This window comes from Biomphalaria glabrata, chromosome 1, assembly GCF_947242115.1.
Source record: "Biomphalaria glabrata chromosome 1, xgBioGlab47.1, whole genome shotgun sequence".
Taxonomy (NCBI): domain Eukaryota; kingdom Metazoa; phylum Mollusca; class Gastropoda; family Planorbidae; genus Biomphalaria; species Biomphalaria glabrata.
This window is the reverse complement of record NC_074711.1, coordinates 45,516,849-45,543,820: the sequence shown is the minus strand read 5'-3', so window position 1 is coordinate 45,543,820 and position 26,972 is coordinate 45,516,849. Positions and strand designations below refer to the sequence as shown.

Sequence of the window (26,972 nt, the reverse complement as noted above, 5' to 3'; positions counted from 1 at the left end):
CCAAAGTCTGCTTTGGGAGTTCTTAGCACTTCGTATAGAGAGCAATTTCTGTAGTGTTCAACTAGTGTCCCGATGCAGCAGTGATCGGAATTGTCAAATGCTAAAGGAAATACTTTTGAAAAGCATAATTCAAACCATGAACTTAATGACTGATGAGCGCAATGTTCAACATTTCATTAAGAATTTTTAAACCCAAGTAATGATCATGAATTTCATCGTTTAATATGTAAGATCTTCTAGGCCTCATAAAATGTCCATTGCATAGACATTGCATATGGTCTATGGTCCATTGTTTGGATGAAACAGTGCCAATATGTGCTCAATTCCGTTCTGTAAGTAACTGCCAACTTGAAATGTTTCTTTATTAAACATAGTTCCTTGGTAGGTTTTATTTTTGCACAAGTGTTTTTGTTTCCTTGTCAATTGTCTTTTCTTCCCTCAACCGATTTTCAAGCTCCATCCAAGCGCCGAAAGCACATATCTCAAAGGATGATTCATGATCAGCTTAATTAACATTAGAGATTTGATCCAAATTTAGATTTTTTTTTCTCTTTGAGTCCTGTGCGAGGCCCCCACCAATCGTAGGTCCTAGGAGGGGCCTAGTAAGCTCATACCTAAGGCCGGCCCTGCAGCAAGGGTGGGATCCTTGGCTTAATGGAGCACTCTCAATTCTTTAAAATGAGAACTCTAATTTGAAGAGGGCCCAAATATTCGAAAGTCCGCATCTACTCTTATGTAACATTTCCTTGCTGATTTAGGTCTGTTCATGAACGTAAGTTTGATTCTCTGGGCCAGTCTGATTGACTGCTCAGCGCATGAGGTCACATTCTGTTTGCTTGACGAAAGGTTTGATCTCATTGTATTGTTTCACAGCCTGGTCGCTAAGTCAGTATTAAAGAAAAAAAAAAAAAAAGGCCCGATACCGTTCTTTGGCTCCTGCTTCCTAACCTGGTTGCAGATGGATCTTTTAGATCTGCCCTAAAATTTGTATCCAAGTTTTCCATGACTGCATCAACTAAGTGGATCTCTCACCTACCCAATCACCGCCCCTGTTATCTTGTTTTCCCCTACAGTTTCTTCCACCTATACCATAAGGGCGCTTAGCAGCTAGCGGACACAGCTATTGAAACAGCTCTCGTCGTCTCGCTCACTGACATTTAGCATGGGAGTCCACAAAAGTCGGCTATATCCAGCCTAATCTCATTGGCTACAGGCTTATGTAGGGCAGAAGGAACCACTACATCATTAGCACATAGGAGTCAGAAACACTGGGCCTAGTAAACGTTGGTAAAGAAAGGATGTAGGCCTATAAAGGATTGGATGAATACTAACAAAGGAAGACTAAATGTTCAACGTTCATTAATAAGACTTTTGTGTACCGGTACTATAGAGCTACTTAATTTGATGCGTTCGCTTTTCGCCTCCCCCAACCCAACAAAAAGAAAGGAGCAAATCCCTGCCATCTCCCACTTCCAATTGAACAGGCACGCCAGCTGAATCACTAGAGAATAGAAACAGTAGAGACAAAGGAAACAAATGTTACCAAGAAAATGATAAACATGTTAACAAACTAAAACATGAAACAAACAGGAGAGATACTTTCTTTATTGCCAGCAGCACGAATCGTGAAAAAAACAAAACAATCAACAAATATATTAAGTATTACATTACGATGAACAGTGTCAGTTTCAATAATACTTTAGAACCATGGTGTAGCATAAACACAGGATTTAACAGGCTCCAATGGGTTAAAAATTGAGCCAGTTGTTAAAAATGTAACAGTCAATAGTTTAATTCCACTCTCTCGCCTCCTTGTCATAGAGCCCATCCTCACAAAACCATGTGGCCTATTCAGAAAAGATTGTTGATTTCAAGGCTCGATAGCCTTTTTTTACCTTGTATCACCGGGCAGCAAGTAACTTTTCTAAATGGGTACATGTCATAAGAAGATGTTTTCAGTGAAAGTACTTAAACGTATCAAATGCATACATTATATAGAGATATGGATTTGTGTCACCATTTTATTTTCATCTGTACTTATATCTTCAAAAGCCAACTACAAGTAGATCTTGTGTATGTTTTAGCGTGACTGCTAGATTTATTAATACATTATCCAATAGCTGCAAGAAGAATAAAGAAACTTTATACAACATACCAATGTCAAGGCCTCACATTTTCAGTCTTATCAAGAAAGAACTCATGGAAGAAGAACTAATTATGTCTATAAATGTGTAAAAGAAAATAACCAATGTATTTAGTGGTAAAAGACAGAGCTGGCCTGGACATTGAAGATATTTTTAGAACAAAATTTGTAAGCAACACCAGCTGTTCAGACAATATTGTCAAATACAATGAATTATATTAAGTACCCTATCACAAAATTAATGTCGATAGCAAGTATTTCTGTAAAAGATCCTGAAGTCTATAAAGTAGTCAATAAAAGATATAAAAAGGCAATGTCTTGGAGTAGTCACCAAGTGAACAAAAGCTTAACTGCTTTTACTGTCCCATACTAATGTTGACTCTTGGGACAGAGTGGATTAAGCCTGACTTGACACACCAATACAATCTTAGTTATTAGTAGCCATGGAAGTTCAATAGTGGCTGGAGTTGAATTCAATGGTAGAGAAACAAAGTCAAACAAGTTCACATGCCCAGAGTACATTGTGTGGACACAAAAAGACATCCTGTCTAGACTTTTGCTGCCAAAATGAAATTTCAAAACAAAATGCACCACTTATGTTGCAATGATCAGAATTATGTTTAAAAATATTCAAAAATATTGAGCAATATTATCACACTAATCAATGATAATAGAACATGACATTTAGAGAAGAATTTCATTCAATACTTTATAGTCAAAAGCAACCATAATCTCAAGCTGTTGACAGTGATAGGTGTGTGGTTATTGTTGCTGGTTAGCAAAAGTACATGTGTGGTATTTTTTTTTTTACTGAGAACCTGAACTTTTTATGAATGAAAATTACATGAATACATGTTTGGGTATAATTGAATACATTCAAGATGGCAGCCAAACTTTTAATGTCAAAGAAAGTCTCAAACTTTTTATTTGTCTTTTTTTTTTCATCCACTTTAAAATGATATATCTATCTATATCTATAAAGATTCAAACTCAAGTACAAGCCTAGACACACTGTACAGTATGAAAGCCCAGTTTAAGTTTTTGCCATTTTTGTTTAAAAACATCCAAATCAAAGAGTAGAAACAACAATGAGGTGATTAAAATGGTTTGTGCTCTGAATTTATGAACACTATAAGGTTTGTTTGTTTTTTTCAGCTGTGTGTAATCAGCATTTTGTAACCTTTTGACCTAAATGTAACCAATATCACTGTATCAACAAATTGGAAAGAAAATCTCCAGTACTGTATCAGTAAAATTATCAGTATCATTGTCAGAGATTTACTTTAAAAAAAAAAAAAAGATGAATCAAAGCAATTCACAGCCTAATGATGGAGGTTAGCATCATTTCATCATTTGTTTTTACTTTCAATTCTGAATCTGAATACTTTCTGAATTTATTATGTTAAAAAAAAAAAAATTAAAAAAAAAAAAGATTCAAAATATATAGGCCATTTATAGTAGTCCTTTTGGTGATCAAAGTGAAGTTACACATGTATATAAGATCTCTCTTAAAGTCATTCCTCTAACTGCTAGGGAATAAAACTTTGACTTAGAATGTAGAACATATGAGTAATGTACATCGCTGATTGAAGCTTACAATGTTAGTACTGGTTGGTGACTTCTCTTAATACAAAGTAGTCACAAACAAACCAAAATTGTTATCAATCACTACAGAAATTATATCATTAACTCATCAGAAAGAAATGTTGCTGAATTATATTAACATAGGGAAAAGTCTGTCTTCATATCCATATTATGGAATTGTATCACACATTATTAGCAAAGCAGTAAGGATTATTGCTTGATTCATTTAGAAAAGAAAGTAATGTATTTCCAAATACAAAACTCTTCAGGGCATTCAAACATCTATTAACAAATGTCAACTTCAAAATTGTCATTGGGTTTATTTAACAGCACAGTTTGTGAAGTAGCTGAATTGGATGAAGAGGTGGATTGGGTCCTTTCAGAAGGCTGGGGCTCTGAATAGCTTGCAAGCCTGGCCAGCTTTTTAGGCACAACATTGTAGGGGCGGCTGCAGTATGTACAGTTAATCACTTCATCAAAGGCATCTGCCAAGTCTGAGGCAAACTTAGAGTAGAGAACTGGCTTAATGGCTCTGTCAGCCATCACAATACACAGTAAGTAGTTCTTGACGGTATACATCCTAGCTGTTTCTTCAAAGTCCACCAAATAACTGTCATAGATGACAGCGATACGATAAGGCAGTTGGCAGATTAGAAAAGCTACAAAAATGGAACTCACAAGCCGAGATTTCTCAATTTCCCTTCTGGAATAACTGTCTGAAAAATACCTTAGGCTTATAATGTATGTGATGAAATAGATGACAGTGGCAAGGAGGATGGGGATAAAGGCAGAGAAGGAACTGACAAGCCACGCCTCCTGGACAATGTCTTCATCGTTTATTTTACAGTAGCTGTGATCAGCACCACTATCATCTTTATAATTGAAATAGCTGTACATGAAGATGAAAGGGATGGAAGCTATAAATGCTATGATGTATATAGCTGCACTAATAATGAACAGGTAACGAGCTGGTGGATGAGCTATTGTATTTCGATTGGTCAGCAGTATGCTACGCAATATGGTCAGCACCACAACTAAAAAGGCAGAAATGAAGCTGCATACATTCATGATGTAGAAACTAGACTTGCACCAGAAATCAGAGAGTATATCTGTGGCTTGCAGCATGTCCATGATGTGTACTGGTACACTTAGAAGCAAGAAACATGAATCTACCACACTCAAACAGCCAAACACTATGTAGAAATCTGTTCTTAGATTCTTGTACTTCAATAAAGCCCTCAACATGAGAGCATTTCCTACGAGGCCAACTATTCCAATTAAGCCCATGAGTATGCATGTTACAAGAATATCCTGGGTTAATATTCCCATGACACCTTGAATCATTATGGATGAGTACAAATCTTTATCTGTCAGTTCATCAAGGGCTGAAAGGATGTGAGAATCAAGTCACTGGTAAAATCTAGTCTCATTCACACAGAAGGCCTTTAGCCTGAAAAACAACAACAATAAAAGAAAAACAATTATTTTTTCATTAAAGAACTAGGACTAGGGTTGTTATCTAAAAAATTCAGTGATCAAACCAAACAAAATAACTGTATACATGTGAAATGAAATGCAATTTGTAAAAATATTTTTAAACGCCAAGCAAAGTTATCATAATACAAAATTTGTTATTGTTCTAATATATTTTGCATGCTTTCTTCTCCTTATATAAATATCTTTACATACATCTTTAAATATATATATACATACACACAAACTCAGGTGTACCTCAAGGAACAGTCTTGGGTCCACTACTATTTTTAATTTACATAAATGATTTACCAAATTGCATTACTTCAGGAACAAAAGTCAGATTATTTGCAGACGATTGCATAATATATAGAACAATAAAAACAACACAAGACACAGATATTTTACAAAGAGAATTAGATGAATTACAGAAATGGGAATCAAATTGGAGCATGTCTTTCCACCCAGAAAAATGTCAGTTGTTAAGAGTAACAAAAAAACTAAAACAAATTAATTCCACTTATCTTATTCATGGCAAACCAGTAACACAGACTAAAAACGCAAAATACCTAGGTGTTATAATAAATGAAAAACTGTCATGGAATCCACATATTGATGAAACTACAAAAAAATCAAACAAAGCATTAGGATTTATTAAAAGAAATTTCTATAAATCAAATAAGAACATAAAACTAAAATGTTATTTAACCTTGGTTAGGCCAATAATAGAATATGCATCCTCTGTTTGGGACCCCTCAACTCAAGAAAACATTAAGAAACTAGAACAGACACAAAATAGAGCAGTGCGATTCATAACAAACGAATATTCACATTTGACTAGAGTAACACCTTTAGTAAAATCACTAAATTTAGAAAGCCTTCAGGACAGAAGGCTCAAAAGTAAAGTAGCAATAATACATAAAACACTGAACCATAATCTTCAAATACAAAAACAAAATTTAATAAAATACTCTGAAAGACACAAAGATAAAGGCACATTCCTCGTCCCATATGCTAGGACAAATTTGTACAAGTGCTCCTTCTTCCCTAGTGCAATTAAAGCATGGAATGGGTTGCCTGAGCTAGCCAGGAAAACCAGTGACTTGGCAGAATTTAAGTCATTGGTTAATATGCATGACTAAATGCATGACGCGTAGGACGTAATCATCTTCTTTTTTGAAGTAACGTCTGTATTATATAAGATAAGAAGATAAGATATATATATATATATATATATATATATATACACACACACAAACACAGAAAAAAAAGAGAGAGAGAGAGCGAGATGACACAAAATAACACTATAATGGAGTGGTTTCATTGATAAAATTATATGACAACAAAAATCTTACCATCTGTGTTAAACTAGCAAATAAGTGACTTCACTATTGATGGCTATCTTCAAATAAATTCCTAGTAATTGATAAATGTTGTGCAAGTCAAGACCGGCATCACAAGTAGGCATATACAGGCAATACATTTCATACAAACATTCCTATTAGTTGTATTCATTCATAAATACTAGAATTCCATCATTGTGTGAATGTATTTTAAGCAGACAGAACTTGATCACGCCAATCAAGTAACACACGAACATTCAGGCTGAAGCTACTGAGAAGCAGTAGACAGTCAAGTCAGGGTCAAACTTTTATCAACCGATTGATTTCTTATCACATCCAACTGGCTTTGTGTTAGTGTGAAACACACAAAGTGTCATCAACCCGGGACTAAGTTCAGTGTGAAACACACAAAGTGTCATCAACCCGGGACTAAGTTCAGTGTGAAACACACAAAATGTCATCAACCCGAGACTAAGTTCAGCGTGAAACACACAAAGTGTCATCAACCCGGGACGAAGTTCAGCGTGAAACACACAAAGTGTCATCAACCCGGGACTAAGTTCAGTGTGAAACACAAAGTGTCAGTAACCATGGACTAAGTTCAGTGAGAAACACACAAAGTGTCATCAACCCGGGACTAAGTTCAGTGTGAAACACAAAGTGTCAGTAACCATGGACTAAGTTCAGTGAGAAACACACAAAGTGTCATCAACCCGGGACTAAGTTCAGTGTGAAACACACAAAGTGTCATCAACCCGAGACTACGTTCAGAGTGAAACACAAAGTGTCATCAACCAGAGACTAAGTTCAGTGTGAAACACACAAAGTGTCATCAGCCCGAGACTAAGTTCAGTGTGAAACACAAAGTGTCATCAACCCGGGACTAAGTTCAGTGTGAAACACACAAAGTGTCATCAACCCGGGACTAAGTCCAGTGTGAAACACACAAAGTGTCATCAACCCGGGACTAAGTTCAGTGTGAAACACACAAAGTGTCACCAACCCGGGACTAAGTTCAGCGTGAAACACACAAAGTGTCATCAACCCGGGACTAAGTTCAGTGTGAAACACAAAGTGTCAGTAACCATGGACTAAGTTCAGTGAGAAACACACAAAGTGTCATCAACCCGGGACTAAGTTCAGTGTGAAACACAAAGTGTCAGTAACCATGGACTAAGTTCAGTGAGAAACACACAAAGTGTCATCAACCCGGGACTAAGTTCAGTGTGAAACACACAAAGTGTCATCAACCCGAGACTACGTTCAGAGTGAAACACAAAGTGTCATCAACCAGAGACTAAGTTCAGTGTGAAACACACAAAGTGTCATCAGCCCGAGACTAAGTTCAGTGTGAAACACAAAGTGTCATCAACCCGGGACTAAGTTCAGTGTGAAACACACAAAGTGTCATCAACCCGGGACTAAGTCCAGTGTGAAACACACAAAGTGTCATCAACCCGGGACTAAGTTCAGTGTGAAACACACAAAGTGTCACCAACCCGGGACTAAGTTCAGCGTGAAACACACAAAGTGTCATCAACCCGGGACGAAGTTCAGCGTGAAACACACAAAGTGTCATCAACCCGGGACGAAGTTCAGTGTGAAACACACAAAGTGTCATCAACCCGGGACTAAGTTCATTCAACGCTTCATGCTTGCATTAGTAGAAGTTTGACTCGTGTGGACTCATTGTAGTCAATGACATTTACGCAATGGACGCATGACTTTTGTTCCCGAAGATGTACCTGTTTCATTAAACTGCTAACATGCTTGCCTCGGTCTTACAGAACAGCTGACCTGGATGACCCAGTCTCACATAGCTTTGGCCTTGTCTCATGCCGCCCCTAACCTGGATGACCCATTATCATATCGCCCCTAACATTGATGACCCAGTCTAACACAGCTTTGACCTTGTCTCATACGACCCTAACCTGGATAACCTTGTCTCATACGACCCTAACCTGGATGACCCAGTCTAACACATTTTTGACCTTGTCTCATACGACCCTAACCTGGATAACCTTGTCTCATACGACCCTAACCTGGATAACCTTGTCTCATACGACCCTAACCTGGATGACCCAGTCTAACACATTTTTGACCTTGTCTCATACGACCCTAACCTGGATAACCTTGTCTCATACGACCCTAACCTGGATGACCCAGTCTAACACATTTTTGACCTTGTCTCATACGACTCTAACCTGGATGACCCAGTCTAACACATTTTTGACCTTGTCTCATACGACCCTAACCTGGATGACCTTGTCTCATACGACCCTAACCTGGATGACCCAGTCTAACACATTTTTGACCTTGTCCCATACGACCCCAACCTGGATAACCTTGTCTCATACGACCCTAACCTGGATGACCCAGTCTAACACATTTTTGACCTTGTCTCATACGACCCCAACCCGGATGACCCAGTCTAACACAGCTTTGACCTTGTCTCATACCGCCCCTAACCTGGATGATGCAGTCTCTCACAGCTTTGACCTTGTCTCATACCGCCCCTAACCTGGATGATGCAGTCTCTCACAGCTTTGACCTTGTCTCTAGTCCCGATCAAAAAGACCGGGTGCTCAATACAGCTGCCGACCTGGACCTCAGTCTCATACAGATGCTTCCAAAATACAACATTATATGTATTACAAGCACTTCTCCCTGCTTTATTGACCTTAGACTTTAGTATTACAAGCACTTCTCCCTGCTTTATTGACCTTAGACTTCAGTATTACAAGCTCTTCTGCCTCCTCTACTGACCTTAGACTTCAGTATTACAAGCACTTCTGCCTCCTCTACTGACCTTAGACTTCAGTATTACAAGCACTTCTCCCTGCTTTATTGACCTTAGACTTCAGTATTACAAGCACTTCTTGTGGTATTGACTCTTTTTCCCACATAATTAAGAAGAGCTTATGAAGTCTTTCAATCAGGGCTAATCCACCTTTTTTGTAGACCTCTGCAGGAATGGAGTCAGCTCCTGAGGCTTTTCCGCTTGTGAGCTGTTGAATGGCAAGATCGGTTTCCTTTAGCGTAGGGAGGTCATCCATTTTTTCATTTATTGGTACTTGCTGTAGCCTGTCTATGGCCGCTTCATTTATGATGGAAGGTGTATTGAGAACCTTTTCGAAGTGCTCTGCCCAGCGTTTTAGGATTTCTTCCTTATCTGTCAATAGGATTGTCCCATCAGAATTTAATAGAGGGGATGAGCCTGACTTTGTGGGTCCATAGATTTCGTTTATGGCATGGTAGAAGTTCTTCATATCGTGCTTGTCAGCAAATTCCTGTATTGTTTCCACTTTCTTGCTAAGCCAGGTATCTTGCATTTGGCGTAGCTGTTTTTGCACATTTTTGCGGATGTTAGTGAATGCATCTTTAGTGGACTGGGAGTTTGGGTTGTTCAGACACAATTTGTGGAGCTTGTGCTTTTCGTCTAATAGTTTTCTGATCTCATTACTGTTTTCATCAAACCAGTCCTGATGCTTTCTCTCAATAGGACCGAGTATGTTTAATGCATTACTATAGATAGCTTCTTTGAAGCATTCCCAGCTTTTATCTACATTTGATTCAGTTGGAACGGTGGACTTGAGGCAGTTCTCTATTGCATCTGCAAGCGACTTTTCAGTTTTGTCATCTGCTAAGCTGGCCGTGTTAAGCCTTTTTAGGGGTTTTGATTTTTGCGGACGTCTCTTTGGTTGGATACGAATGTTTAGTTTTGTAATGATGAGGCGGTGGTCTGTTCCGCACTCTGCACCACAGCAAGATTTGGTGACACGAATGTCCTGACGGTCAGATTGTCTGGTGATGACGTAATCTATGAGGTGCCAGTGTCTTGAGCGGGGATGCATCCAGGAAGTTCGCTTTCTCATTGGAAGACTGAATATTGTGTTCGATATGAGCAGCTTGTGTTCAGCACAGGTCTGGAGTAGTAATAATCCGTTGCTGTTGCATCGACCTATCCCATATTTGCAGACCTGCCTACCAAAAAAAAGTCCTAATGCGTTACGCTGATGGTCAAAATGCGTATTTTGGCACCAGAATGCGTAACCCGATCCATTATTTTGTCATATATATATATATATATATATATTATTATTATTATTATTAGATCTAGATGTCATGATTAGATCTACAATCTAAATCTAGATCAATACGACAATAGAGATGATATCTAGACTAGAATGAATGTAATCTACTCTAGATCTGGGCTTAAGAGTGTTACCGATGCCGTGGATCCGCTACAAACGTAGATCTAGGTCTACTCTTCATCCTTGATCTATTCTATACTATGACTAAGAATCTAGTCTAGATCTAGACTAGAATACTAGATGGTAGTAGATGTTATCGATCTAGGTCTAGTCAATCTAAATCATACAACTAAATTGGATCTAGATTGTAGTCGTAGTAGTAGTAGTAATGTAAGAGGATCATGACAGAACGTAATGACTAGCTAGACTCGAGAGTTACATCTAGATACAATTGCTAGATTCCTAGATCTATTCATGTATAACAAGTTATCTAGATCTAGAATCCAGATCTAGACTAGATATCTACAATGTCACTCAATGTGTTTTGAATCGATAGCACTTCGATATTTATTTCTATACAATGAATACGGGAATCAGGGATTCAACATAATTAATTTCTACTAATGAACTTAGTTACAAAAATAAAAGTCACGTTGGTGTATCAGCTAACTGACGGTACCAACCTGGTACCAACCCGCCACTCCCTCACACTCGCGTTCTTCATTTCTAGACTAAATCTAATTGCTTTTAAGAACCAATCAACGTATAGATCTGGACACAATGTGTTCCCCCACCTTTTCTGTCCTCCCCCCCCCCCACACCAACAGGACGGCTTAGCCTTAGCGCGACCTCCGTGACCGCTCGTAAGCTAGTCAAGAGAGGGGGGGAAAAAAAGGATACAAAATGCGTAACGCGACGGGTTAAATGCGTATTTGCGTACTGACGGTCATTTTTGGGAGATTTTGCGTAACGAATCCGCATTTTGCGTAACGGTAGGCAGGTCTGTATTTGCCTAAGACTCCTTTCAAGATGTGATGGTCAGAGCCGACTCTTGCGTTGAAGTCACCGAGAATGAGTAGCTTTTCTGTTTTTGGAATATCAAGACTTTAAAGATGCCAAAATTGTTCATTTATACAAGCGAAAAGGAAACCGCCAGATCTGCGACAACCACAGAGGAATATCTCTTCTCTCTATTGCTGGGAAAATCCTTGCACGCATCCTACTAAATCGGCTCATGCAACACATAGAATATCGTCTACTACCAGAAAGCCAGTGCGGCTTCAGAAAAGAGCGTGGAACCATTGACATGATCTTTGCAGCAGGCAGCTCCAGGAAAAATGCCAAGAACAAAATGCTGACCTGTTCTCAATATATGTCGACTTAACAAAGGCATTCGACACTGTTAGCAGAGAAGGACTCTGGAAGATCATGTCAAAGTATGGCTGTCCACAAAAATTCATAACCATGGTGAGACTATTTCATGATGGCATGAAGGCTCGCGTCCAAGAAAGTGGAGAACCATCAGAGCCCTTCGAAGTATCAAACGGGGTAAAACAAGGCTGTGTCCTAGCACCTACACTGTTCAGTATCATGTTCTCCGCTATGCTGACAGATGCATTCACAAATAGAGAAAACAAAGGGATAAATATATCATACAGATTTGATGGTGGTCTATTCAACCCGAGGCGGCTTAAAGCAAAATCAAAAACAAATGCAGCAGTAATCAGAGACTTGATATTTGCTGATGACTGTGCCCTAAATGCCTGCTCTGAAAACTATTTGCAGAGTATCGTCAGTGACTTCTCAAGAGCATGCTCAGACTTTGGCCTTACCATCAATACGAACAAGACTGAAGTCTTACATCTACCTGCTCCTGGGAAAGCCTACTCGGATCCAAGCATCACTATAAATGGACAGGATATAAACGCAGTGGACAAATTCACATATCTTGGCAGAACACTCTCCAGAAATGGAAAAATCGATAGTGAAATCGACCTGCGTATCGCCAAGGCCAGTGCATCCTATGGCAGACTGTCTACAAATGTCTGGAACAGACGTGGTATCACCACAAACACCAAGCTAGGGGTCTATAGAGCCGTCATCCTCCCTACATTGCTCTATGCCTCAGAAACATGGACAGTGTACAGTAAACATGCAAAGAAACTAAACCACTTCCACATGACATGTCTGAGAAAAATACTAAATGTCAAATGGCAAGACAAAATACCAGATACAGAAGTCCTTCGAATAGCGTGTCTGCAAAGCATCCACACAATCCTGATGCAGTCCCAGTTGCGATGGGCAGGTCATGTCTACAGAATGGAAGACCACCGCATCCCAAAACGACTCTTGTATGGCCAACTAAGCGAAGGAAAGCGCTCGCAAGGTGGGCACAGAAAGCGCTTCAGGGACACCCTCAAAGCTTCTCTGAAGGCGTTCAGCATAGACCCTGGCACCTGGGAGACAGAGGCACAAGACAGAGCATCATGGCGTCGCGCTGTGAAAACTGGCGCACAGGTTGCTGAGGAAAAAATAACAACGCAGGCAGAAGAAAAACGCCAGAAAAGAAAAGCAAGACAAACGACACTAGCTCCAGCTGGAATAACCTGCCCAGTGTGCGGCCGAACATTCCGGGCTCACATAGCTCTCACCAGCCACATGAGGAGGCATAAAACCCCAGTGCAAAGCCCTCAGCCCCCTGGATGACAAAGTGGTCATCATCGAACCACGATGGAAGAACTATATACAAGCACTTCTGCCTCCTCTACTGACCTTAGACTTCAGTATTACAAGCACTTCTCCCTGCTTTATTGACCTTAGACTTCAGTATTACAAGCACTTCTCCCTGCTTTATTGACCTTAGACTTCAGTATTACAAGCACTTCTGCCTCCTCTACTGACCTTAGACTTCAGTATTACAAGCACTTCTCCCTGCTTTATTGACCTTAGACTTCAGTATTACAAGCACTTCTGCCTCCTCTACTGACCTTAGACTTCAGTATTACAAGCGCTTCTGTCTCCTCTACTGACCTTAGACTTCAGTATTACAAGCACTTCTCCCTGCTTTATTGACCTTAGACCTCAGTATTACAAGCACTTCTCCCTGCTTTATTGACCTTAGACTTCAGTATTACAAGCACTTCTGCCTCCTCTACTGACCTTAAAATTCAGTATTACAAAAAGCACAGTTTATTTCTTATATCCATTTTTTTAAAAAGAAATGTACCACTAAGCTCTCTTCCAAGAAACCTATGCACAATGAGTGTTCCTGATCTATGCAAGTTATCTAACAATTGCATAGCACCTCTCACCGGTGGAGAACTAAAACAAGATGAGTGTTCCTGATCTATGCAAGTTATGTAACAATTTCATAGCACCTCTCACCGGTGGAGAACTAAAACAAGATGAGTGTTCCTGATCTATGCAAGTTATCTAACAATTGCATAGCACCTCTCACCGGTGGAGAACTAAAACAAGATGAGTGTTCCTGATCTATGCAAGTTATGTAACAATTTCATAGCACCTCTCACCAGTGGAGAAATAAAACAAGATGAGTGTTCCTGATCTATGCAAGTTATCTAACAATTTCATAGCATCTCTCACCGGTGGAGAACTAAAACAAGATGAGTGTTCCTGATCTATGCAAGTTATCTAACAATTTCATAGCACCTCTCACAGGTGGAGAACTAAAACAAGATGAGTGTTCCTGATCTATGCAAGTTATCTAACAATTTCATAGCACCTCTCACCGGTGGAGAACTAAAACAAGATGAGTGTTCCTGATCTATGCAAGTTATCTAACAATTTCATAGCACCTCTCACCGGTGGAGAACTAAAACAAGATGAGTGTTCCTGATCTATGCAAGTTATCTAACAATTTCATAGCACCTCTCACCGGTGGAGAACTAAAACAAGATGAGTGTTCCTGATCTATGCAAGTTATCTAACAATTTCATAGCACCTCTCACCGGTGGAGAACTAAAACAAGATGAGTGTTCCTGATCTATGCAAGTTATGTAACAATTTCATAGCACCTCTCACCGGTGGAGAACTAAAACAAGATGAGTGTTCCTGATCTATGCAAGTTATCTAACAATTGCATAGCACCTCTCACCGGTGGAGAACTAAAACAAGATGAGTGTTCCTGATCTATGCAAGTTATGTAACAATTTCATAGCACCTCTCACCAGTGGAGAAATAAAACAAGATGAGTGTTCCTGATCTATGCAAGTTATCTAACAATTTCATAGCATCTCTCACCGGTGGAGAACTAAAACAAGATGAGTGTTCCTGATCTATGCAAGTTATCTAACAATTATATAGCACCTCTCACAGGTGGAGAACTAAAACAAGATGAGTGTTCCTGATCTATGCAAGTTATCTAACAATTTCATAGCACCTCTCACCGGTGGAGAACTAAAACAAGATGAGTGTTCCTGATCTATGCAAGTTATCTAACAATTTCATAGCACCTCTCACCGGTGGAGAACTAAAACAAGATGAGTGTTCCTGATCTATGCAAGTTATGTAACAATTTCATAGCACCTCTCACCGGTGGAGAACTAAAACAAGATGAGTGTTCCTGATCTATGCAAGTTATCTAACAATTGCATAGCACCTCTCACCGGTGGAGAACTAAAACAAGATGAGTGTTCCTGATCTATGCAAGTTATGTAACAATTTCATAGCACCTCTCACCAGTGGAGAAATAAAACAAGATGAGTGTTCCTGATCTATGCAAGTTATCTAACAATTTCATAGCATCTCTCACCGGTGGAGAACTAAAACAAGATGAGTGTTCCTGATCTATGCAAGTTATCTAACAATTATATAGCACCTCTCACAGGTGGAGAACTAAAACAAGATGAGTGTTCCTGATCTATGCAAGTTATCTAACAATTTCATAGCACCTCTCACCGGTGGAGAACTAAAACAAGATGAGTGTTCCTGATCTATGCAAGTTATCTAACAATTTCATAGCACCTCTCACCGGTGGAGAACTAAAACAAGATGAGTGTTCCTGATCTATGCAAGTTATCTAACAATTTCATAGCACCTCTCACCGGTGGAGAACTAAAACAAGATGAGTGTTCCTGATCTATGCAAGTTATCTAACAATTTCATAGCACCTCTCACCAGTGGAGAAATAAAACAAGTAAAACAAGGAAGCAGACCAAAGATTGCATCAAACACGATATTTCTTGGCCAGAAGAATGACAGCCTTCAGCGGCCTTTATAATCATAGTGGAAACAGATTGGCATAAACCAACGACACACAGAAATCAATGTGAACAAAAGAGAAAGATAACTCTAATTCTGTCAGCAAGAGTTGATTTTCTTTTTAAAGATTGTCTAAATAAATACTAGCACGGTACATGATCCATATTCGTGTTTAATAATAGAAACTTTTTTTTTTGTTTACTAAACTCATATCAACTCAATTTGTCTGTCTGGTCAAAAGTTTATACACGTTAGCTCAGGCATGTCAAACACGGCGTTCGGGGGCCGCTTGGGCAGCTCAAAAATTATCAAAATAATGTCAGACTATTACGCTGGAAAATAAAAGATAACAAGCTACTTGAATTGAAACAAGTATTTGTTAAGCTGGACAACAAGAATGAGTCTACACTGAAAGCAAGCTACATTTTTAATTGCAATCCATAGCAAATCATTAAGTGAATGTGATTTTATGTAGGAGTGTGTCGTTAAAGCTGAGATTTTTTGCACTGCGTGAAGAAAATGTATTGTTTCTGAACATGAAAGGTGAACCTGTTGAACATTTCCAAACTGACGAATGGATTCAGGATTTTGCATTTATAGTTGATCTCAATGGTCACCTGCAAGACTTGAATTTGAAACTTCAAAGTAAAGACAAAATTGTCATAACTGCCTGTGATCATGTCAAGTGCTTTCAAGCAAAATTACGACTGTGGATAAATCAAATATGAATAGAAAATCTTGTTCACTTCTCAACGTGTCAGGAACTAAAAAGATTAAATACGGCTGCGACATTTGGTAAATATGTCCTACACCTGGAATCATTAGTAGATGCTTTCAATGACCGTTTTCTTGACTTCGTTTCATACGAGCAAGAATTTTCGTTGTTTGTATCTCCATTTTCATTTGCTTCTGAAAATGCTGCTATAATGTGCAACTAGAACTGATGGAAAAGCAGTGTGGATCTTTGTTGAAAGCGAAGTAGATAGAAGTGGCTGTGCCAAAATTTTACAGTTATTTACTTGCAAAGAACGTTGAATTGCGGAAATTTGCAGCCCGAATTCTTGCTATGTTTGGAAGCACTGATCTCTGCGAGCAGTTCTTTTCCATAATGAAAGCTGCAAAAACACCTCCCCGTTCGAGATTATCTGATCAAAATTTGTCATCAGTGATGATCAGTGGCAAACAAGCTTCAACCAGACATTTATAAACTTGTTTCCCAGAAAGAATGTCAAGCATCAGGACAAAGAAAATAATGCGTAATCAATTTTAATCAATATAAGCTTTGTTTAAAAAAAATATATTAAACTTGCTTTTGTTCATTTGTTTCCTAAATCCTTTCATCTTTCCAACTAGAAATCTTGATACAAGTTCAAGTGAACTCTTCATGACGTCTTGTTTGACATGGTGGACTGCCCGAACGTTCGCAACCCAAACCCTTATCTTGTTTTACATGGTGGACTGCCCGAACGTTCGCAACTCAAACCCTTATCTTGTTTTCCACAATAAAGAAAATCACGATGCTATAGAGAAATTGTAAAAATGTTTTACATGGTTCGGATGTTCCTTCAGAGTTGAAGATAATTACTTCCTAGTCCAAACCTCCCGCAGGACGACGGGGGATGGGAGCGGGCAGGGTTTGAACCCGGGACCATTGATAAATCTGAACGACAGTCCAGCGCGCAAACCGCACGACCAGGCAGCCATCGGAAATCTACAACCATAGACCTACACAGAGAGTTGGTACCGTACAATAATTGTAGCTGGGTACCGCATACTAACATTGACAATACACGAATGTACTATGTGGGCTACAACCATACAAATAGGACTCAAAGGTTTTACACCACACGTTGTTCAGTTCTAGACAGATAGACACGAGTATACAAATAGGACTCAAAGGTTTTACACCACACGTTGTTCAGTTCTAGACAGATAGACACGAGTATACAAATAGGACTCTAAGGTTTTACACCACACGTTGTTCAGTTCTAGACAGATAGACACGAGTATACAAATAGTGGTGCTGTTTGTTTGCAGCTACACAAAAGTATTCAAATAGTGTTTTTAGAGGCCCCCGAAAAGGGAAAAGGGCGCAATTAGTTTTGTGTTGTCTGTCTGTTCGTCCGTCCCGTTTAGATCACGTAAACTAGAAAACATAGTGAAAATCCGACATCATATTTTAGACCATTCATACATGAGGGCTAAATTATGAGCTTCCTTCATTCGGAAAATGGGGGCTACATTTTCATCTTTTCGCTGAGCATCTTGGCTTTTCTCGTCTGACCGCGGCTCGGGAGCTTGCACCTCAAGACGACGACAATCGGTGATCACCCCCGTTTCTTCAGCCTTCCTGCAGGGTCTGTATACTTTCTCAGATCTGTGTTGGTTCACTTCTTGTCGAAAAGACCTTTTTGCACAGTTTCGTTGTAGGTGACCAAACCCTCCACAGTTCCAGCATCGTTTTCTCCCTCCACGTTGACCTTGTGGTATCTGGGTAGTTCTACATTTCTCTAGGGCCTCGTTCGTTTTTCTCAGTTCCCTGCGACCTTTATCTTTAACCTCCAGCCTCTGGTCCTGGTAAATGTTCTCGAACTCGTCTTTAGCAGCTTGGTATAAGAGAGCGTACACAAGGGCTTCACTGGCTTTGTGCTTGCCACTAACTCTGATGGCCTTCTTCAGTTCGGGGTCTCGAAGTGCACCGGAAAACGCATCAGTAATGATTATTTCCAGGAGGTCTTGCGTGGCTGTTGGGTAAGCCAAATGGGCGAGGCGTGCAATGTCTGCCTCCAACTCCCGTAGGGTTTCATTTGATTGCTGTCGGCGGTCTTCAATTTGACTCGATACAATTCTGGCAGATACTCGTCACCGTAACGACGTCACGACGGTTCAGTGCGGAGTACTGTCAAGTACAGTTGAGACGAACGGCGTCTTGATCTTGGTCTGTGATCGAGTCCGACACAACGAGCCCAAGTGTGTGAAGTCAGTCCTGAACTGTTGAACCCAGTGCAAGCCCGGAACGAGACGGAGAGGCCAGTGCAAGACTTGATACGGCGGAACGGTGTTATCGGAGAGATATTTGTTATCGCAGAGCTATTTGTACTGTTCTACGTGCTGCCAATTGTACAGTATTGGCTGTTATTTATGGACATTAAACCTTTACGTTATTTTGGAGCCCTGACTTGTCAAGTTCTTTAAGTTGGTGGTGTATGGTGCAGTTTGCAGAGAGCCTGGATAGTGAGATTCGTAACAGTATTATCGCGTGAACTGTAAAGTCTTCATATAGCTATGGAACTCTAAAACTTAAGGACTTTTTTTCTTGAGGCTTTGAATAAGAGATTGACCCTTTACAAAACAATTAGATTTATTAGATAATCATTATAAGACATCAGTTAGGCCAGGTTCACATCTAACATCACATTCACCTATTCCTTGGTCTGCTGGACCGCTGGGGCACCACACAAGTTCTGTCAACCTTCTTTCTCCATTCTTCTGTCATTTGCCTTAATAGAATTTCATTCTAATTTCTTTCTAAAAATATTGAAACCTTCCTTTTTACTTCCCTGGGTGGACCACTTCGGGGGCCGATTTTGAGTTTGTGTTTCCACACAAACTGTCTTTGTAGCCTTTTTTTTAAAACCAGATTCCAAAACTGTAGAGCAGGACATGAAAAACAAGTTCAAGTTATTTCGAGTCTGAGAAGCGGGCAGCTTTAGTAAACATTTTGTATGGCTTCCCAGCTTGTCGGGTCACATGATCCAATGGTGATTTCGATTTTACCTGACCTCATTTTTAATTCTTATCTAAGCTGCTGGCTGGAGACAAGATTAAAGAAACGAACTAGACAACACGCCAGGCACTGGTCATTCAGATCAGGTGACGTCACTAGGCCATACTGTCGTTTCTTGGTGCTTTGACGCCCATTAGGTCAACGTGAAATGGAGACGTACTTGCGGGCACTTTGATCAAATATTTGTTGGTTAGGGCCCACAAAACTACAAAGACGGAAATGATGTTCTGCAAACGGCTGTTGGGACATCGCTGAGGCATTACGAAGGTTAGGGAACCAATCCGGTAAAGGAGACAAGTTGCCCTCAACTGGCGTAGGAAACAACTGTCCGAAAGAGAAAAATGGAGAACTAACCCCAGCTATTACTAAAAACAATTAAAAGAGAACTGAAATCGACTCAATGGCTAAGTCTGCGTTGGGGGTGGCAAACTATATGTAACATATGGGTCTGGGTAGCCACGTGACGTACTGCACTCGCCATTCATCTAATTAGACCAAATAATGATCTCCCAACGTACATGTAGATCTATGTCTCAACTGAACTCGTCTTCTAATGTACAGACCTAATCCTACAAAGTAGAGAGCATGGGATTTTGGTCAACGGCTCTACATACGTAGTTTTCATCATTGACTTATTGATTCATTGATCTTCTGTTCGCCTTTTCTTGAAGGAAAACTCCATCACTTGATCCCCGCCAAGACCATGCCCTGGCAGCATTCCATAGGCCTATAAGTGCCACTATGCATAATGCTGCAACCATTCCATCCTCAAGGACATGTCGGCACAAACTAGCCGGTTAATGGTGGTCAGTAGATCTACGTTGGGGCTACAACTTCCCACACGTGTACAAGTTTTTCTACACCCACTTCGTTAATGCCCCAGAAACAGACTTAAGAATAATAGGAAACCAGTGTTCATATAAGTAGCCTGTACAATACTGTCAGTAGTGGTGTATGCCAGTATAAGTGTACGCCAGTGTCAGTAGAAATGTAAAAATAAATGAGCCAATGAAAAGAGACCAATGGTTTCCTGAAGTTACACACGACTAGTCAAGACCTCTTTTCCTACATAGAACTCTAGATTCTAAATGGGAAATAGCTCATCTATAAATGAACATACGTCGTATGCAAGACATGATATCCAAGGAACTAAAGTCTACCCCCTCCAGCTGTTAACGGAACAAAGCCAAGCACACCGCTTAGTAGGCCATGTGAGGAGGGGAGAGCTAGCACGCGACCTTGAGTTGTTGACGGCAAGTCATGCAATGTAGGTTATCGTATTTTCTGTTCTAGTCAGTTTTACACATAACGGCTTTCTGCTCGTGTGCACATCAAATGTGTCACTTTGTTCACTACTGTTTGGTAGTATACAAGTACTGTACCTATACAATAATAAAACACGAGAGAAACATAAACAATTACAATTGGAGGTGGGGGGGGGGGGGGGGATTTTATTTGTTTATGTCGGTCAGTGGGTTAACATAAAGCGTGACCTTAATTTCAAAAGGTTAAATTTGTCAAATATAAATTTAAGTTCCATTCGAGCTGGTCTGATCTATATAACTTCATTTGTACTGCGCAGACGTGTGCTCCACTTCTGTGACAACGTTCATTAACGATACAACATATAAAGTGTGTTCCATCGATCATCTGTACAATGTATTCACGATTCACTAGGCTTTGAAATTCAATCTGCGTTTTCATTTAATTCACACTGTGACCTTGAGAACCCACGATTCTATTAGCAGAGCAGTGTAGACAGTATCAGTGTAGACAGTATAGCTCCATGCAGTCAGATTTAGCATCGATGTAGACAGTATAGCTCCATGCAGTCAGATTTAGCCTCGATGTAGACAGTATAGCTCCATGCAGTCAGATTTAGCATCGATGTAGACAGTATAGCTCCATGCAGTCAGATTTAGCATCGATGTAGACAGTATAGCTACATGCAGTCAGATTTAGCCTCGATGTAGACAGTATAGCTCAATGCAGTAAGAGCTAGCATCAATGTAGACAGTGTAGCTCCAAGCAGTCAGATTTAGCATCGATGTAGACAGTATAGCTCCATGCAGTCAGATTTAGCATCGATGTAGACAGTGTAGCTCCAGGCAGTCAGATTTAGCATCAATGTATACTAGTTTTACACTTGGCTCATTGTCCATCTCTTCATGAAACATTTATTTTTTTACAAAGCTTATATCAACTCACTCTGTCTGCCTGGCAAAAAGTTTTTACACATTATTTCTCCCACATCCAATCTCGGATTAAGCTGATATTTTACACAATTATTTCTTTTACCTGACAACACAAGAATCAATAAAAGAAAAATCAACCAATTAGTTTATTATTTATTAATTGGTAATTTCGTTTAGTATCTTGAAGAAGGGAAAGAAATTGTACTTGATAGATGTGGTGGTATAAGTTGAACCCTTAGTGAAATTTTTTTTTAATGCATTTAAAAAATGATCATGTAAACATTCACCAATATATCCCCTTCTTCCCTACCCCAACTGGTCCAGACAAGTAATAGGATGATCATAGCGCATTGAGAAAGCTAAAAGCTAAACAAAAATAATTGGTACAAATATTTCTTATCACACAGATTTATTGTGTCTAAGTAGGTAGAAACTATAATTGCATGACTGATTCAACCTAATTGATACAATTACATTTGATATAAGCTTTTTTTTTTTAAGTATTTTTTATGTTTTTCTTGTTCCTAAATGTAGAAATCATTTGTTGAATACCAATCCATTCATGGATATTCCTTCTGACCTATCTACACATAAATCCCTCCCCCTTTCCACTGCAATCATAAAGACTGTAGATATAGAAACAACAAAAGTGATAAGAGTCTGACAATCTAGAGAGCAGGCTAATAACCAAAAGAAGATCAAATGAAATGTTGTTTAATCTATTTAAATATAAGTGCACTGCTGAAGAAAGAAATAAAAGTTATAAAAAAAGATATAGATCTGCTTTCTGGGTATTTCCTTACAGATATGGGTAATTCTTTAAATTATTCATGACTAACTTTGTTTGTTTACATTTGTAATAATAATTTTATAAACAAAACCATTGACAATGATTTATTGAAACATGAAGTATTATTACACTCTAATAGTTCTGAATAGCTTTTGCTTTTTTTTTTTAATAGTTTGTATGGCAAACTAAGTCGAATTTATAACATTAAGGTTACATTTAAGATAATAGGTTAATTAAAGTGTGTAAAGATGAGTTAAGTGTTTTAAAATTCAGTGTTTTTAAGTAACTGTGTTAAGACTGTGTCAAACACAGTGTGAGTGTTTCTCAGCTATTTAAAAAGTTATTTCTTGGTAATGCATCTCCAGTTCTTACATGTATGCAGGGCCGGTCTTAGGCCACTGCAACCTATGCGGCCGCTGTTGGCTCAGCACTTTCATAGGCCCTGCGCGAATTCTAGGTGTAAATTATTAAATTAAGCCATTTTAACTTATTATTAAAGGGTTCCTGGAATTCTCCTGACATTCTAAATTATACGAAAAAGTCATGAAAATCTCCTGAAATTATTAAAATCTGAAAATTGATGTGAATCTCCTTAAAAACAGACAAAATTGTCATTTCTGGGTGTCATTCAATATGGACAATGCCAATCCTACTCGCGATAAAAAAAATGGCATAGTCAGCTTTTATTTAATAAAAATGTAATAATAAGGCGAATTTTAATCAAAACAAGAAGTTCAAATACATATTTTACTTTAATAGTTATACTTAATTTAATTTAATAGTCACTGGCATACAAATATAGATCTAAATCTATCTCGGTCTCTTTAAAAAAAGACAAAAGAGATATTTTGCTAGTTGATAGTAAATCTAAAAGGAAGATCTAAATGTTTATCAGCTTTTTGTTGGAAAACTACTATCTACTGTAGATGGCTCGTAAAGTTAATTTGACAATGATTTTGTACTTAGTAAAGTATGAACAAAATGCAAAGACTAATTTATTTTCTAAGACTAAATATTAATATTCACTTATAATCTTTATCACAACCCAGATTGGGCCCAGCACAATCCATTTCGCATAGGGCCCCGCAATATGTAGGACAGCCCTGCATGTATGCCTCAAACTGTGTACATCCAAGATAATATGTACCTCAGGGTGACAAATGCCAAATCTGGCTGGCAAAAGGACACATTTAAAAGGCTAGAAATGGTCTTTGATCATTGAAAATTACATAATGGTCTAATTCTTATCACCATCAGCACCAGTTTCTTTGTGTGTGTTGGAATGTAAATAATCTTTTGTCTTGTTGGTAACTTAACCCCTTCGCTGTGGCTTCACTGGAGTGCTGTTCTGGCAAAGGTAGCAACTAATTCCAGATAACCAACTGAACAAAGGCGAAAGGGCACCAATGAAATGAGACAATCTAGAGTGTTGTTGATACAAAAATTTAATCTGGTACTGAAAGGAATCTGTCTATGTTGTTGATATGTTTATCTTTAACCAAATAACTAAATCCAAAAAAATTCTCTATTTACAAAACTTGACTGCCTTCAAAGACTCTAACAAATTAACTGTTTTTATTTAATATATTTTTTTTTTACATTATTGTCACTATTATTGTCATTAGATATAAAACCTAACCCGAAATATGCAAAACAAAATGAATCAATAACCTCTATGCGCCAAATTCCTATTTGTAAACTAACATATATCCTAACAGTCTAGAAATAAAATTTATGTGTTAAATTCTGACCAAACTTGTGATTTAAGTAGTCAATAAAAAGAGCATATTTAATAAATAAATAATTAGACACCAATATGTATAAAGTCTATAAAAATAAAAACAGAAAAAATAGGGACAGGGGGAAAAAGAGCAAGATATTTAGATTCTATCAGAAGTCTATACACTCAAAGAGACATTATAATTTATATATTTATAATATTAGGCTATAAGATACCAACTTAGCATTCTAATCTTAAGATAAAAATTGTATGTAATATAAACATATATAATATGTATATCTGTATTGGCAGTAAACAAAGTTAAAATGTCATAGAATGGACAAACATTGTTACATGCTAAACAAACTTTACAATAGATTTAATTCAAAAAATCTAGATCTATATATTATTTATTTAGATTATTATAGACTCTATTAAGTATGATATATATATATATAATCTATATAACTATATACAATCCAGATCTATATATAATTAATAATAGAATAATACTACTATTATTAATAGTGTTAGTAGTATAATAGTTTATCACCTTACTTAAGTTATTTAGTTAGACCTAGACATGAATATAGATTAGTAGATCTAGTAGCTCGTTTCAAGATTATAAGATGTATAGAAATAACTTATAAATTAGTTTGTTTTTTTTTTACTTGACTTTACTTGTCTATCCGATAGCATGTGTGAGTGTGCAGCAAACAATCTAAGTCCATTGTGTGAATCATTATAAATTTATATTTTATATTTATAAATTTATATTATTCTAGATTGAATTCTATATCTAGATCTTATACTAGATATAAGTTAAAATAGTATTTTATAAATAGCTTGCATGTAGATTAGATCTAGTAAAATCTAGTAAGACTAGTAATCTCGAATCTAATTTCTAGACTATAGACTATTTTTTTAATAGTCACTATTACTATAGTGTAACTATAGATAGTATAGTCATACTCATAAAGTCTAATTAAACGATGCATTTAGTCATTTAGAAGATGCACTGACAATGATATGAGATTGTGAACCAAACAGCTGATACATTTTTAAGTAAGAAAATACAATCGAAATCTAGATCTAGGTCAACTTTTATTTCTCCACATTTTAGAACTAAGTATAAAATAAAATCTACTAGAACTTTTAAAAAATGTTAGATTAGATTTAAGAGATAGCAACATACCCGCATTTGAAAATATACAAGTATCTAAACATTTAATTTTCTCAAAAGAAATGCACAACAGTCGTAAATTATTATTTTTTTTTTTAGATTCAACACACTTTTTGTAAATGACCGACTTCCACCTGCACCTCGCATTCAAACCGACCGACTGCCGACAATTTTTTTTCCCCTGTTACTAGATCTACTTTACGACCATTTACGAGGGTGAAAAAACTTAGCCTGGGTTTTTATTTATAAGTAACCTATAACTGCTTTATTTTATTTTTTTTGTGATCTTCTGCGCCAGTGGTCGGCGAACTGCGGAGGGGCAACTAACCAGATTTTCCGAATTTTTTTTCTTGTAAAAAATATTTTTTTATCAATAAACCTTGTCACATTATTACCTTATTTCGTTTCTTAATCTGTGTGATAATTTACCGGTGCGGTATGCTATTTTTAATTCTAGTACTCTATATATAAGCCTGGCTGAGTGGTTAATTTAAGCGATTATGGCTTCCGAACCTGGAGTCCTGGGTTCGAATCTAATTGAAGACTGGGATTTTTAGGGCGCCCCTGAGTACGTGACTTTAGAAGTTTAGTTGGGGAAAGTAAAGGTGGTTGGTCGTTGTGCTTGCCACATGACACCCTGCTCGTTTACCGTTGGCCAAAGAAACAGATGACTTTAACATTATCGCCCTATAGATCTAGAGCAAATGGTATATATATATATATATATATATATATATATATATATATATATATATATATATATATATATAATATAATTAATCTTTATTACATTCTGACTCATTCATTCTTTCGGAAGACGTTTATTATACCCTAGAATAGTGTCACAGATTACATTATACAATTGTTTGTACATTTCACTTTTGAAAGAAATATAAGCCCTCGACATGAGTCTCGGGATTTAATCCTCAAATTTAGACACTTGACATTCAAGTCAGGATTTACCCAAGGGACGTAATTAGTATGTTTGAAATCTATTGGTTGATTTGAATTTAAACAAAGACATTTTTGAAAAGAGTTAGCGCCAGAGAATTGGCGGCATGTGAAAAAGCAAATGAAGCCACAGCCATAGCAAACTCCAATACCAGAATGAGAGTCAATAGAAACAGAACACTGAAACAATTTGAACCAGGAGATCAAGTATGTCTGCTACTACCAGACAAAAGCAACAGACTATTCATCAAATGGCAAGGTCCATTCTCCATACTCAGAAAGATAACAGATGTTGACTATGAGATAGACATACGCAACAAAAAGAAAATCTATCACGTCAACATGTTACAAAAATATAACACAATAACAGAAGGTACCACAAGCCCAGAACAAAATGAAAGAGCCATATCATGTCTTGCAGTCATACCAGAAGAAGATGAAAATGACACGTCCGAATTTGACGACATCGATATGCCACAAACAACTACCAAACAAACTGAATTTTGGCAAGACATCAAACTCAATTCAATGACACCGCAAAAACAGAAA

General features: G+C 38.0%; 1 protein-coding gene across 4 annotated transcripts; it reads right to left on the bottom strand.

Annotated features, from left to right (window-relative positions):
- Window positions 1–1,589: 1,589 nt before the first annotated feature.
- LOC106067184 (allatostatin-A receptor-like) lies at window positions 1,590–25,658 on the bottom strand. 4 transcript variants are annotated; one of them, XM_013226331.2, is made up of 2 exons: window positions 25,485–25,658; window positions 1,590–5,177 (listed from the first exon to the last, which is right to left on the bottom strand). In XM_013226331.2, the coding sequence occupies exon 2, from the start codon at window positions 5,069–5,071 to the stop codon at window positions 4,013–4,015; it is 1,059 nt and encodes a 352-aa protein (XP_013081785.1). In that variant the 5' UTR covers window positions 5,072–5,177; window positions 25,485–25,658; the 3' UTR covers window positions 1,590–4,012. The 4 variants fall into 4 exon arrangements, with proteins under 4 accessions (XP_013081785.1, XP_013081787.1, XP_055895189.1 ...); XM_013226333.2 differs by having other exon boundaries at window positions 25,583–25,655; XM_056039214.1 differs by lacking the exon at window positions 25,485–25,658 and adding an exon at window positions 25,262–25,405.
- Window positions 25,659–26,972: the final 1,314 nt, after the last annotated feature.